At 42.3% G+C, this 15401-nt stretch overlaps 1 protein-coding gene across 9 annotated transcripts in view; it reads right to left on the bottom strand.

The window, feature by feature from the left end:
• The window catches only part of CFI (complement factor I), a 61441-nt gene that overhangs the window by 4121 nt on the left and 41919 nt on the right, over positions 1–15401 (bottom strand). For all 9 annotated transcript variants that reach the window (XM_070047754.1, XM_070047758.1, XM_070047753.1 and 6 more), the window contains 4 exons: positions 11760–11795; positions 8564–8667; positions 8288–8391; positions 4279–4556 (listed from right to left, as the gene is read on the bottom strand). In XM_070047754.1, the coding sequence (XP_069903855.1) occupies positions 4279–4556; positions 8288–8391; positions 8564–8667; positions 11760–11795 (522 nt within the window). The remainder of the gene's footprint in view (positions 1–4278; positions 4557–8287; positions 8392–8563; positions 8668–11759; positions 11796–15401) is intronic.

Genomic DNA, 15401 nt, shown 5'->3' with positions numbered 1-15401 from the left:
CATTCATATTTGATGGTTCCTCTGTATAGTAAGCCCCTTCAGAGCTAGCCTTCGTCTGTCACTTTAGGGTCAGGTTCGCCTCTTGTTTGTTGATAGGGTCCACATTTTCGTCCGTAGAATCCTGACACTTCAGCATTACTATCCTGCAACCACAGTCTGAGGGTACTTTGAAAAGTTAATGGAAAAACAGACTTAAAAGGTAAGTTTATTTTGGGGCAAAACATTATTTGAAATAGATGAAGAGTCTTCAAAAAGTTCATGGAAAGTGTGTATTACAAGTATTATGTTGTAACATTTCCCACAAACTTTTATTTTATTTATTTATTTACTTACTTACTTATTTACTTACTTAAAAGACAGAATGACAGGGTGAGAGAGAGAGACAGGGGGAGACAGTAAGTTGGCTTCGATCCTCTGGTTCATTTCTCAAATGCTTGCAGCAGCCAAGGCTGAGCTAGCCAAAGTCAGAGCCTCAACCTCGGTCTCCCAAGTAGGCTGCAAGCACCCAGGTACTTGAGCCATCATCTGCTGCCTCCTGGGGTACTCCAACATAGACGTGGGTATTCCAAGTGGTGACTTAACCCACAGGGCCACTATGCCTGCTCCTCCAGACTTTTGAAGTACCCTCATAAATGCTCAAGAAATATGCTAACCCACATTAAATGTGTTAATGCATATAAAATCAAACTTTTAATAACATATGTAACTACCAGTTTATAGGACATACATGGAATAGAAGAACATTTTAAATGCCAGATCAGCAATATAATCAGCCAAATTCAAGGTATGGAAATTCTAAAGTGAGAAGTCTCCAGTTATTTTAATAAATACATCTTAGATGGAAGGAAGGAGTAACTCTACTAGATTAAAAGATATTTAAGAAAAGTAGCCATGCAGTGGGTAGATTTTTATTTATTTTTATTTTATTTTTTGGATCCTGATTCAAGTAATCAGATTGTAAAAATATTTTTGTAGGTAAGTGAGTAGTATTAAACAGAGACGGGATATTATATCATTTTAAGGAATCACTTTCAGGGCTAGCGCTGTGGCACAGCGGGTTAATACCCTGGCCTGACGCGCCGGCATTCTATATGGGCGCTGGTTCGTGTCCCAGCTGCTCCACTTCCGATCCAGCTCTCTGCTATGGCCTGGGAAGGCAGCAGAAGATGGCCCAAGTCCTTGGGCCCCTGCAGCCAGGTGGGAGACCCAGAAGAAGCGCCTGGCTCCTGGCTTTGGATCGGCACAATTCCGGCCGTTGCAGCCAATTGGGAAGTGAACCACCGGATGGAAGACCTGTCTCTCTCTCTCTCTCTCTCTGCCTCTCCTCTCTCTGTGTAACTCTGACTTTCAAGCAAAATAAATACATCTTAAAAAAAAAAAAAAAAAAGAAAGGAATCACTTTCACTTTGTTGGGTATGAAAATGGTGTTGTGTCCTTATCTCTAAAGCCATATAGTAGAGTGTTCATGGATGACATGAAATGTCATCTGAGATTTAATATACTCTAGGAAAAACACAGGGCGAAATATGCCAAGTTAACTCCTGATTATCCCTAAACCTGCTCTCCACTCTTTAATGCTCTGTCCCTTGCCTCAAGAGGAGTTCCTTGGCTTTTGAGTTCCAGCTAGTTTCAGATGAAAAGGACCTCAGCAGTGGGTTAGGAGAAAAAGGAGGATGGTGAGCCTGGGACTGATTACAACCTTCAACTTAGGGTCAATGCTTTTCTCAAGGCAGCCTGCCGTACCTGAGACTCTCCATCTGATAACTTCTCTTATACCTTCAGTTCTAGAGTGGCCAAAGCTCAGGTACTACTAGGCCTGGATCTCACTATAGCCCTTGTGGTTCCCCAACTTTCATGTACATCTGGGTAATTAACCCTCTTATAAATATACCTTCATAATTATCCTATTGAGACCTGATTGATACAGGGAGATACAACAAAAATGGCCAAATGTTGACAACTGTGGAAAGCAGCTGATGAATATGTAAGGATTTATTGTATTTTCCTTTCTACTTTTGTGTATATGCGTATCTGTAAATGTACATAATGTGTTATTGGAAAAAAAGCAGTAAATATAAGGATATGATGCCTTCTAGATGAATTCCTAATGAAATTAAGTATTTTATAAGTCTTGGGTATTCACACATATCATAAATTCAGATTTGTTTATACATATATTTTGTACCTTTTAATATAACTATAACAAGTGTGTTGCCATATAATTCTGCAAACCACTGTGATGAAGTTACTTAGAGTTTCTGTTAACAAAGAGTTAAGTGATCAGAGGGAAGCTAAATTTCAAAGCTAAATTTTCAAGATGAAGGGAAAAGTGTTGGTTAGTTAATTCTAATCAAATCTTTATTTCAGGCCGGCGCCGTGGCTCAATAGGCTAATCCTCCACCTTGCGGCACCGGCACACCAGGTTCTAGTCCCACTCGGGGCGCCAGATTCTGTCCTGGTTGCCCCTCTTCCAGGCCAGCTCTCTGCTGTGGCCAGGGAGAGCAGTGGAGGATGGCCCAAGTCCTTGGGCCCTGCACATCATGGGAAACCAGGATAAGCACCTGGCTCCTGCCTTCGGATCAGCGCGGTGCACCGGCTGCAGCGCGCAGGCCGCGGTGGCCATTGGAGGGTGAACCAACGGCAAAAGGAGGACCTTTCTCTCTCTCTCTCTCACTGTCCACTCTGCCTGTCAAAAAAAAATCTTTATTTCAGAAGTTCTTTCTAATAATTCATCTCTGTTTACAACTCTTCTTCTTTCTTCTTCTTCTTCTTTTTTTTTTTTTTTTAACAACTCTTATTCAAAGGAACTGTTCACCACGAGTCTTCCTAGAAGCTCAAAGACGGGTGGGCATTTGGTTAAGATGCCACTTGGGATACCCTTATCCAATATTGGAATGCCTGGTTCAAGTCCTAGCTTCCACTTCTGATCTAGTTTCCTGCTAATTTGCATCCTGGGATGCAGCAGGTGATGGTTTAAGTACTTGGGTTTCTTTCACCCATATGGGAGACCTGTACTGACTTCAAGATCCTGGCTTTGGCTAGACCCAGCCCTGGCTAAGGCAGGCATCTGGGGAGAGAACCAACAGATGGAATATCTTTCTGTCTCTCTGCTTTCTAAGAAAAAAACTTTTTAAAAATAAATTTAAAAAAGAAATTCAAAGAATAAAGTCCTTTTGTTTTCTTTCTCTTTCTGGAGAGGTGGAAGACAAACTAGGGGACAGAGGAGGGAGGAGGGTTTTTGTGATCAGAGATTCAACATATACTAAGGCTATCTTTTTGCATATCTTTTAAATCTTCCATTCACAACTCTCCAACAAATTCATAAAGTCCATGCTGTAAGTCTGTCTCCCTGTCTATATATTTTTTTTCCTGAAGAATGGTTATGACTTGAGTTTGCATCAGGATCACAGAGAAACTTTATATGTCCTTTGAAATGTTGGCATTTCATATCAGAGTGCTGGTTCAAGTCTTGGCTGCTCTGCTTTCAATCCAGTTCCTTGCTAATCCAAGAAGGCAGCAGAAGATAGCCCAAGTGTTGAGTCCACATGCAAGACCAGGACAAAATTCTTGGCTCCCCCTGGTTCCCAGCTTTGGCCTGGCTCAACTCCTGCCTTTGTTGCTGTTTGGGAGGTGAACTAGTAGATGGATGATCTCTTTCTCTGTCTCCTAACCCCTGCCCCTGTAATTCTGCCTTTCAAATAAATAAATAAATCTTTAAATTTTATTTATTTGAAAGGCAGAGTTACAGAGAGACAGAGAGATCATTCATCCACTGTTTCACACCCCAAATGGCCACAATGGCTAAGATTGGGCCAGGCTAAAGCCAGAAGCCAGGAGCTTCACCCAGGTCTCCTATGTCGGTGGCGGGGGCCTAAATGCTTGGGCCATCTTCAGCTGCATTCCCAGGCGTATCAGCAAGAAGCTAGAAGTGGAGAAGTTGGGACTCAAACCAGCACTCATATGGGATGTTGGCATCAAAGGCAGCAGTTTAAACTACAGTAACACAATGCTGGCCCTTTAAAATAAAGCTTTAAAAAAAAGAGCAAACTAACTTGAGGCTGGTCACAGCACAGCAAGTAAATCAAGCCTGGAGCCCTCTTGAGCATGAAGTGCTGGGCAACTGCACGGTGGCCCCTGAAGCTGGCCATGGTCAATACTCACTTTTCAGGGTTGGATGTTATGTTTCTCTTAAATAATCTCAAGATTATCTCTCATGCATTTCTATTCCCATTCATTTCCAAACCCTAGATTTTAATTAACAAATTATAAAACATATACCTTTATCTCGACCCCAGCCAGAAATGATGCATCTCTCATTAGGTTGAAATAGATATGGAGACCAGGGGAGGCAGGCAGGTACGGAATTAGGGAGATCACACTGTTTTTGGTTTGGACGTTTTTTCATTTCAATCAAAGCTATGTCATTTTGGTAGGTGGTTCCATTGTAGTTTTCATGGATAATAATTTTATTCACTAATTCAACTATTAGCTCAGAGTTCGGTATTATCCAATTTAGCAATCCTGTCCATATTTGGTACTGGTGAGCTTTATGGGCGCTATAACAGAAAGGAAAAGGAAAATAAAATATATTGAGAAAAATGTACAAATATGGAATTCCAATATTCTCCCTTTTCAAGGACCATTTTAATTTTCCCATTTATTTTTTAATCCTTGCTGTTTTGTAACACTGAGATTGCATTTATTTAAAGCAGAACTAAGTCAGTGGTAAATGAGGAAAAGAATAATCCATCGAACTGCTCAATATTAGTAACACAAAGAATTGAGCAGCAACTGGAGTACCCAGAAGAAGCATGATTTTGCTGCCTCTCGAGTGAGTGTTCATCATTGCAGTGGGTAGAGAATCAACAGCTGAACCAATTAAGAGGCCACTGGCATAATCCACATGAAAAGTGAAAGCAGGGCAATGTGGATGGAGAGAAGTTTTGAGAATGAAACAAGTATGCCATCTGGGGGCCAGCGTTGTGGCGCAGCAGGTTAAGCCACCGCCTGTAGACTCGGCACTCTGTACAGGTGTACATACAGCCAGTTTGAGTCCTGGCTGCTCCACTTTCTTTCTTTCCTTATTTCCTTCAGGTCTTCCACACAGGTGTAAGGGCCCAAGTGCTTGGGCCATCTTCTACTGCTTTCCCAGGCCATAGCAGAGAGTTGGAGTGGAAGAGGAGCAGGTGGGACTAGAATTGGTGCCCATATGGGATGCCTGCGCCACAGGTGGAAGATTAACCTTCTGTGCCACAGCGCCGGCCCCATAGTCCACTTTCAATCCAGCTCCCTGCTAATGTGCCTGGAAAAGGACGGGTCAAGTGCTTGGGCTCCTGCACCCTTGTAGGAGACCAATAAGAAGCTCCTGGCTCCTGGCTTCAGCTTTACCCAGGCTTGACTATTGTAGCCATTTGGAGAGTGAACCAGCAGATAGAAGGCCTTTCTCTTTTTCTCTCTCTGTCTTTGTAACTCTGCTTTTCAAATATATAAAATCTTTTTTCTTTTTTATTTATTTATTTATTTTGACAGGCAGAGTGGACAGTGAGAGAGAGAGACAGAGAGAAAGGTCCTCCTTTGCCATTGGTTCACCCTCCAATGGCCGCCGCGGCCAGCGCGCCGCGCTGATCTGATGGCAGGAGCCAGGTACTTATCCTGGTCTCCTGTGGGGTGCAGGGCCCAAGGATTTGGGCCATCCTCCACTGCTCTCCCTGGCCACAGCAGAGAGCTGGCCTGGAAGAGGGGCAGCCGGGACAGAATCTGGTGCCCCAACGGGACTAGACCCCGGTGTGCCGGCGCCGCAAGGCGGATGATTAGCCTAGTGAGCCGTGGCGCTGGCCAATCTTTTTTCTTTTAAAATCATCTTAAGTTACTGAAATACTGGCTGGGCTAGGGGATAGATGAGGGAGTGAAATACTGTGATTCTTACATTTCTGCCTTGTGTAACTAGACAAATGGTGTTATCATTTACTGAGATAAGATACACTGCAACAGAACCATATTTAAGGGAAGAATAATATCATGAACTTTAGTCTTGAGACATTTTGAATTTGATGTAATATAAAAAAGTACTACTTGAAAAGGAGAGGGAGAGAGAGACATCTCCCATCTGCTGATCCACTCCCTAAATGTCCCTAACATTAGGCTCAGGCCAAAGCAGGGAGCTGGGAACATAATCCAGGTCTCCCAAGCGGGTGGCAGGTGGCCAACTACTTGAGCTATCACTGCTGCCTTCTAATGTCTGCATTAGCAGAAAGCTGCAGTCACGAGCTGGACCTGGGAATTGAAGTTAGGTACTTTGATATTGGATGCAGTTTCACCTCTAGGCTAAAAGCCTGCTCCCAGATATAATTTTGATATAGCCAAGAAGCATTGATAGGAAGTTGACCACAGGGTCAGTAGTTGAAGAAAAGGCCCAGGACAGTATTTATGCTACAGATAACTTTAGGAAAAAGAAGTAAGAAGAGATGAAGTTAGGCTAAATATTGAGGAACCCCAGTGTTTCAGTTGAATAGTAATGCTGAAACACGGAAGGAGGAAAACGCATAAAGGGCGAAGAGGTATGGTCAGAGAAAGAAACAGAAAACTTTGAGAATGTTGTGTCACAGGAGCCACGAGAAAAGGATCATTAAGAAGGCAGAAGCTGGGACAATGTTTTGTCTTCCAGCAAAGAACCTCAAGTTCCAAATCCGAGTTCCTGGGTTCAATAGCCTGTTGTACTCCTGAGTTAAGTTGTACTCCTGAATTAAGCTCCCTGCTAATGTAGACCCTGGGAGGCAGCAATGATGACCCAAGTATTTGAGTTCCTGCTACTCACAGGGGACACCTGGACTGAGTTCCTGGCTCCCAGCTTCAGTTCCAATTGGGGCTGTGGTAAGCATCTGGAAAGCGAACCAGTGGGTGGGAGCTCTCTCTCTCTGGCTCTCAAGCAAATAAATTTAAAAAATTAAAAAAGGAAATATATTAGATTTGGCTCATTTCTCTAATATATGAGGATTTTTATAGGTGTACTTCAACATACTTAATCATCAGACATAGTTGTTATCCCTCCCAATGTTGGACCACTGTATATATGACAGGTCTTTATCCAAGCTACTGTCAAAAATGCGTAACTTAATTTTATCTACTATTACAGATTGCCTGTGCAGCTTTAGCCAAGTCATCTGACTTCTCAATCCCAGTCTGCTAGTCCACAAAAAGGGAAGAACAGCATTTCCTTTTTAGGACTGCTGAGAATACTAAACAAGATAGCATATGTCAAAGTATCTAGTCTGCAAGAAGTGCTTAATAAATGACATTCCGTTCATTCTAAAGATCATTAAACTAATAATCTTGAGCTCTGCCCTTCTATAAGTTGATTTTGATTTATTAACCAATACCTTCTGGGTACTGTAATTCAGCCATTGTTGTAGACTGAATTGTTTCTGCCGTATATGTTAAAACCCTAAGCCCCAGAGTGACCAAATTTGGAGACAGGACTTTTAACAGGGTAATCAAGGTTAAATGAGGTCATAAAAGTGGGACCTTAAACCAGTAGAACTGTTGTCCTTCAAAAGAGAGAGAGAGCGAGACAGAGACACCATGGAAGTATGTGTGCAAAGGAAAGGCTGTTAAGTGGACACAGGGAGAAGGTGGCCACCTTCAAGTCAAAGAGAGAGAGACCTCAGGAGAAACCATCCCAGCTGGCACCTTGATCTTGCCCTTCCAGCTTCCAAAACTTTGCGAATGGAGATGTCCGTAATTTAGTCCCCCAGGCTGTAGTATTTTATTATGGCAGCCTAACCAAACTAATACAGCCACTTATAACTTGCCTTATTGGACTTGCATCAAACTTGTATTTACCATTCACAGGTAATTACGAAAAATGTTTAACTAACTAACATCTCTGTTGAGAACAGGACCAGAGAAAATGCTTGGTTTAGTATTTTCCTTTGTAAACTCTCAGTCACACACTCTTCCAAACATTTTGATCCTAGCTCTATGAAATGTAAGTAGTAACTACTCACTTTCCTACCATGCAAATGAGCCAAGTGAAGTAATTTTGTACCTATGGTTTTGATTTGCCCTTGCCAGTAGAATCAGCAATTCAGTCTGTGCAGAACATTCTAGGTTCCGGGGGGCTGGCCTCAGGAGTCTCAGCCATGAACATCAGCAGGTATGTAGCAGTTCACAGAATGGAACTGTCAATGACTTCTCAGACACACCCATTCATTTAATATCTACCACAATTTCTATTATCCATTTTCACTGTTTCAGGAAATCCAAAATGTACTGAAGATATTTTTTTTACCTGACACAATGTGCAGCAGTCAGAACCCAACAGCCACCAATGTAAATTCCCCCACAGTTGATTCTATTGTCATGCTTAATTGCCACTTGCCATGGAAATTGCCCCTGTAAAAGACATTCCTGTGGTCATTTCCTTTCTACCAGGTGACACCAGCAGGCAGTCCCAAGGATGTCCATTGTAAGATACCCATCTCTTTGGAATCACTTCATCCCCCCTAGTATTCCCCAATTTAGGCTACTTCCAGGAAGCAGCTCTGTGACTTTCATGCAGGCTTACCACTTGAGCTGGCTTTCCTCCCACGATTCGTTTCCTTCGAGTTTGCAAGTTTTTTCTAACTCCACAGGAGAGTTTAGGTAATAATGATTTTATCCGTCTTCTTTCTTTAAGAAAGGAAGAAATTGTATCAGTACTATTTTGGATCCACTACTTTGTGGGAAGACATCTCTTGATTTTATATGCCACAAAAAGAGCAGAGTCACAGCTAATACCAACCAGTCTGGATTCATTAGTAAATTAATTTGGATGCTAAATTATTGACCTTGCTTAAAAATTCTGAATTAATATTAACATTGGCTTGATTCACTGAAGTTATGCTGTAATGTGGACTAGTGGAAGAAAGAGGCTGGCCAAGAGCTAAATATTCACCAGCTTCTGGCAGATGCCAGATGCCAGGCATCAGTGCAGTGACAGCTCAGGACAGGTGGGTCACATTCTAAAACTATCAGAATAAGCTAATGACACAGAAAACTGCATCTTCTTACTCTCTTAGTTTTTCCCTTACAGAGGCTGTTTATATGGAACTCTTTCTAATAAAAATTAATATTAACACTAGTAATATCAATGAGAGTATTTTGTGTTTGTCAGTTCCTATACTGAGGACTCTGTTATCATTCATCTCATTTAACCCTGATTTGTAATATGCCAGGGACCCTCTTGGTCAAGCAGATCAGTGCGATAGGTTTTTACTTATTTGTTTGTAGTCATTTGACATGTGGTGACATTTCCTTCCTTTATGTGCACAGAGAATTTGTCACTGAGAAAACATGGTAGATCAAGACTTAAGACATGAATCTGCTTGGCCAGTGTCATGGCTCACTAGGCTAATCCTCTGCCTGCGGCACCAGCACCCCAGGTTCTAGTCCTGGTTGGAGCACCGGATTCTGTCCCGGTTGCTCCTCTTCCAGTCCAGCTCTCTGCTGTGGCACGGGAAGGCAGTGGAGGAAGGCCCAAGTGCTTGGGCCCTGCACCCATATGGGAGATCAGGAGGAAGCACCTGGCTCCTGGCTTCGGATCAGCCATAGAGGCCTTTTGGGGGGTGAACCAACAGAAGGAAAACCTTTCTGTCTCTCTCTCTCACTGTCTAACTCTGCCTGTCAAAAAAAAAAAAAAAAAAAAAAAAAAAGTGTACATGGCCAGCACAGGGCTGCCAGAGGAGGAAAAGCAGGGGAACCCAAGCAGGGGAACCCCAAGGGTGGGGACTATGTGCCCCTGCAGGTCAAGGGCGGCGGCGGCGGCGGGGGGGGGGGGGGGGTGTCGCTGTGTCCTGGCCCCAGCCACTCCAATGCCATTCTATGTGCTCTCCAAAAAAAAAAAAAAAAAAAAGACGTGAATCTGCAAGACACTTCAAGAAAAAGGAAAAAGAAAAGTATAAGAAGCTCTTTTTATTCTCTATTTTATTGTGTTATAAAAATTTCTATAAATTCTGCCTCTTATCCCTACATGAGAAAGGAAAATCAATATCACTGTTACTCATTTTGGACATACCAAAAGGAGGTAAGCTCCTAGGGAGAGAAATTATGAGTGAATGTGGATAGAGTTGTTTTCTTTTGTTCATTTGTTTGTTCCTATTCATTCTAAGGGTTAGAAGAAGAGTGAGATGTCTTAAACTTCTGCTTGGACCGTTGAGGAAAGTCTATGGAGGACTATGAAACCAGCTTAGGCATCTTGAGTAGGAAATGAAGGGCCTGTGCTAAAAAAAACCCCTTTTGTTTGTTATCTAAAGTTTCAAAATCTAAATCTTTCACTTATTGTCGTCTGGTTTTTTAAAAATGTTCATTAATTTTGTGGCCGGCAATTAGAAGGGAGGCTTACACGAATGAAATTCAGCTTAAACTTTCCATATAACAACGGGGAGCTATTTTATTCCCAATTTGTATTTGAGGTTAACTTACTCACCTAAGGCTACACAGTTAATAAATAACTGAATCAGGGTTTAATACAAATCTGTCTGACCCAGATGCTCTAATTGGTGACTATCTTCTCAGGAACTTAGTAATTTAATTTAATGTGGTTCTTATTGTCAACTGGCCAGGAAATAACTCTGCAAAGCCCTCGGTGATTTAAAAACACTGTAAAAATAAGTTTAATTTAATTGACACCTATTATTTTTCTATTTCAGAATGTATGTCATGAATAATGATTGAAATCTGGCTGAGATCTTTTTGACAAAACTGGCCTCCCAAAGTTTTTATCAAATAAAAACTATGTCAGACTATACTTCAAAACTAGTCATATGAATTAACCCAGTTTTAAAACTAATGCTTAAGAATCATTTATAGGCCGGCGCCGCGGCTCACTAGGCTAATCCTCCGCCTTGCAGCGCCGGCACACCGGGTTCTAGTCCCGGTCGGGGCGCCGGATTCTGTCCCGGTTGCCCCTCTTCCACGCCAGCCCTCTGCTGTGGCCAGGGAGTGCAGTGGAGGATGGCCCAGGTGCTTGGGCCCTGCACCCCATGGGAGACCAGGAAAAGCACCTGGCTCCTGGCTCCTGCCATCGGATCAGCGCGGTGCGCCGGCCGCGGCGGCCATTGGAGGGTGAACCAACGGCAAAAGGAAGACCTTTCTCTCTGTCTCTCTCTCTCACTGTCCACTCTGCCTGTCAAAAAAAAAGAATCATTTATGCTTTTCTTCAAAGTTATTTTCATACAGGGCAGGAAGAAAAATGCTATATATTTTCTTTTCTTTTCTTTTCTTTGATAGGCAGAGTGGACAGTGAGAGAGAGAGACAAAGAGAAAGGTTTTCCATTGCCGTTGGTTCACCCTCCAATGGCCGCCGCGGCCGGCGCACCGTGCCTATCCGAAGGCAGGAGCCAGGTGTTTTATCCTGGTCTCCCATGGGGTGCAGGGCCCAAGTACTTGGGCCATCCTCCACTGCACTCCCTGGCCACAGCAGAGAGCTGGCCTGGAAGAGGGGCAACCGGGACAGAATCTGGTGGCCCGACTGGGACTAGAACCCGGTGTGCTGGCGCCGCAAGGCGGAGGATTAGCCTAGTGAGCTGCAAGGCCGGCCGCTATATATTTTCAATTTAAATTGATAACGAGGTTAATTGCTGCTTCAATCAATTATATATACATAAATGCATAGACACAAATGACATTAAATGCAAGCTTACAATAAGAAAAAAAAAGCCAAACCAAAAAAATGCAAGCTTAAATCAGCGAATCAGCAGTAAAAAAATATAACATTAACTTACCTGCATCCATATCAACAGCCAAAATTTTTGTTGTTTCTATTGTAAAACAAAAGTTTCAAGATTAAAGGTGGGTTTACAGTGAAAATTCAATCATTAAAAATCATTAAAACTTTTGTAAAAATTTTCTGTTTTAACTTGGGCTGGGGCTGGCACTGTGGTATAGCGGGTAAGGCTGCTGCCTATAGTGCTGGCATCTCATATGGGCGCTGGTTCTAGTCCCGGCTGCTCCACTTCCGATCCAGCTCTCTGCTATGGCCTAGGAAAGCAGTAGAAGATGGCCCAAGTCCTTGGGCCCCTGCACCCACCTGAGAGACCTGGAGTTATCTCCTAGCTCCTGGCTTTGAATAAGCACAGCTTCCAGCGAGTGGAAGACCTCTCTCTCTCTCTCTTTCTCTGCCTCTACCTCTCTGTAACTCTTTCAAATAAATAAATAAATCTTAAAAAACAAAACGAAACAAAAACAAGCCCTGAGCTCCCCAAAGCATGATATTTTACTTCTGTTCAATAGCTAGGAAATTGTAAAGGCTCAAGATGAGTTACACAGATATTCTTGCTAGCACGATCTGCTGATATGAGTGAGTGGTGTGACTTGAAAGTGTCACAAGTTCATTTCTTTTTTCTTTTTTGTATTTAGAGTAGGCAGAATGTATGGGACAGAGATAGAAAGCATCTCTTTCTTTCTTTTTTTTTTTTTTTTTTTTTTTTTTTTTTGACAGGCAGAGTGGACAGTGAGAGAGAGAGACAGAGAGAAAGGTCTTCCTTTGCTGTTGGTTCACCCTCCAATGGCCGCCACGGCTGGTGCGCTGCGGCTGGCGCACCGCACTGATCCGATGGCAGGAGCCAGGTACTTCTCCTGGTCTCCCATGGGGTGCAGGGCCCAAGCACTTGGGCCATACTCCACTGCACTCCCGGGCCACAGCAGAGAGCTGGCCTGGAAGAGGGCAACTGGGACAGAATCCGGCGCCCGACCGGGACTAGAACCCGGTGTGCCAGCGCCACAAGGTGGAGGATTAGCCTAGTGAGCCGCGGCGCCGGCAGAAAGCATCTCTTTCAATCCTCTATATTCATAAGGCCTTTTCATAAGGTAAGGAACAGTCATGACACTGATGAACAGAGTTCTGAGTTAACATTAAAAAGGCACCTCTAACTGGTACACAGATCCTGCATTGGTTTTAGGATTACATTAGCATTTAGCTAATGCTATTTAGCATTAGGCATTTGAGATGCAGAAGTCAAAAGGAAAAAAGACTCTCTTTTCTTCTTCTGACTTTTGCTTGAAGTTATATAGGATGTTTGATTCCATCTTCCCTTGCCACCCCAAAGAATTTTTTTTAAAGATTTATTTATTTATTTGGAAGGCAGAGTTACAGAGAGGCAGAGGCAGAGAGAGAGGTTTTCCATCCACTGGTTCACTCCCCAAATGGTCACAACAGCTGGAGCTGAGTTGTCCATCTGAAGCCAGGAGCTTCTTTACTTCCAGGTGTCCTACATTGGTGCAGGGGCCCAAGGACTTAGGCCATCTTCCACTGCTTTCCCAGGCCATAGCAGAGAGCTGGATCAGAAGTGGAATAGCCAGGACTCAAACTGGCACCCATACTGGATGCTAGCACTGCAGGCATTGGCTTTACCCGCTATGCCACAGTGCCAGCTCTCCCCCGCCACCCCCACCCCAAAGCATTTCAAAGTACAGAATGGTAATTTCTCTGGCTTGGAGATCAGAAGATGGATTTCTGTTCACAAGTGCTCTGCCATGAATACTGATGTAGCTGGCATTGGCAAAGCCTAGAAAGTAAAAGTTATGGGGCTGGCATTGTAGTATAGTCAGTTAAGCCTCTGCCTGCAGCACCAACATCCCACTTGGGTGTCAGTTCGAGTTCTGGATGCTCCATTTCCAATTCAGCTCCCTGAATCCTGGCTTCAGATTGGCCCAGTTCCGGCCATTGTGGCCATTTGAGGAGTGAACCTGCAGATGGAAGACCTTTCTCTCTGTAACTCTGCCTCTCAAATAAATAAATAAACCTTAAAAAAAAAAAAGTCAAAGTTGCTTCGTGGTGGAAGTCCTATGTCTTGTCTCTGGGTTTCCCAAGTTCTCTTTGGGACAGGCATATGTGTATCTGTCATGCCATGCAGCCAAGTTGTTTTCTGCAGCAGAAAAGCTCTGCTCAGAAGCATTCACAAAAGCACTCTCATGAATTAGAGAAGACTCGAATATACACGTTAATGTTCAACAAAAGAAGGTGAGGAAACTCCAGTGTAGCTTAAATGTGCTGAATATTAGAAGATTAGCAGAAGACTTCAAAAACACAAACCATATTGCAGCACTATTCAGAATAGCCAAGAAATGGAAGCTTTCTATACACATCATGGAAACTATTTAGCCATAAAAATGATTAAATCTTATTATTTGCAGCAACATACATTTAACTAAGGTCATTTAGTTAGGCCAGGCACAGAAGGACAAGTACTACTTGATCTCAGACATATGTAGAATCTAAAAATTGATCTCATAGAAGTTGAAAGCAGGATGGTGGTTACCAGAGACTGGGGAGAGTAAGAGGAAAGGAGGAGGATGGAGGAATATTGATTAATGGGTGTTATGTGATAATTAGATAGCAGAAAAGAGTTCTGGTATTCTTTTGCACAGTAAGGTGATTAGATAATGATAATATCCTATGAATATATAAATATATATATTTATACTTAAAGCTAGAAGAAAATATTTTGAAGGTTTTCATATAAAGAAATGCTGATACAACCCTAAAATTCAATTTTAAGGTAAAGAAAAAAAGATTGCAAGAAATAAGAATATTTGGAGGGCTACTCTGGGGGGAAAAAAGAAATGATAGATATTTGAGATGGATATGTTTATCATGACTTAACACTACACAGGTATACATGCATCAAAACATCACATGGTACCCTATGAATATGTACAGTTTTCATGTTTCAGTTAAAAATCCGTAAGTAAATAAGCATAAACCATAAAGAATTGATAACTTTGATATTAAGGATTTTTATTCAACAAATCTCACCACCACAGACGGAGTTAACAGATTTGTGACAGAAGAAAGTATTTGCCACGTCTAAACTGACAATATATTGATATTTAGAATATAAAAAAAAACAAACCTGTAAATCAATAAGGATGTTTTCAAAGAGAGAATGATGAAGTCAAACAAAGGATGGGGATTAGTGAAAGGAAAGAGGGAAGGAAAGGAAGAAGAAAATAAAAAAAATTGATAATTACAAAAATTCAAGTTAATAGACAATGCTATCTTTTGACAGTATGAGATTAGCAAAATCAAATAACTAGATAACACTTGATTTTGGTGGGGATGAGAGAAACCCTTGGGTGTTTCTGGTGGAAGTGAGAACTGGTATATAACGGCTCTGCCAAACACATCCAGGCACTGGTAACTAAATTCAAAAGATGCACCCCAAGACTCAGTAATCCTTTGCCCAGCCAGATGTCTCAAAAAATACCCTCCCAAATATCCTGAAAGAGACAATATTCATCATAGCATGAGTGTGGACTAAGGATCCATTATTGAGAAAGTAGAGAGTAATTGTGAAAGATGGACACAGTGGAGTGTTTTTTTTTTTTTTTTAAGATTTATTTATTTGAAAGAGTTACAGAGAAAG

This window comes from Oryctolagus cuniculus, chromosome 8 (genome assembly GCF_964237555.1).
Source record: "Oryctolagus cuniculus chromosome 8, mOryCun1.1, whole genome shotgun sequence".
Taxonomy (NCBI): domain Eukaryota; kingdom Metazoa; phylum Chordata; class Mammalia; order Lagomorpha; family Leporidae; genus Oryctolagus; species Oryctolagus cuniculus.
This window is presented reverse-complemented; position numbering and strand designations above follow the sequence as displayed.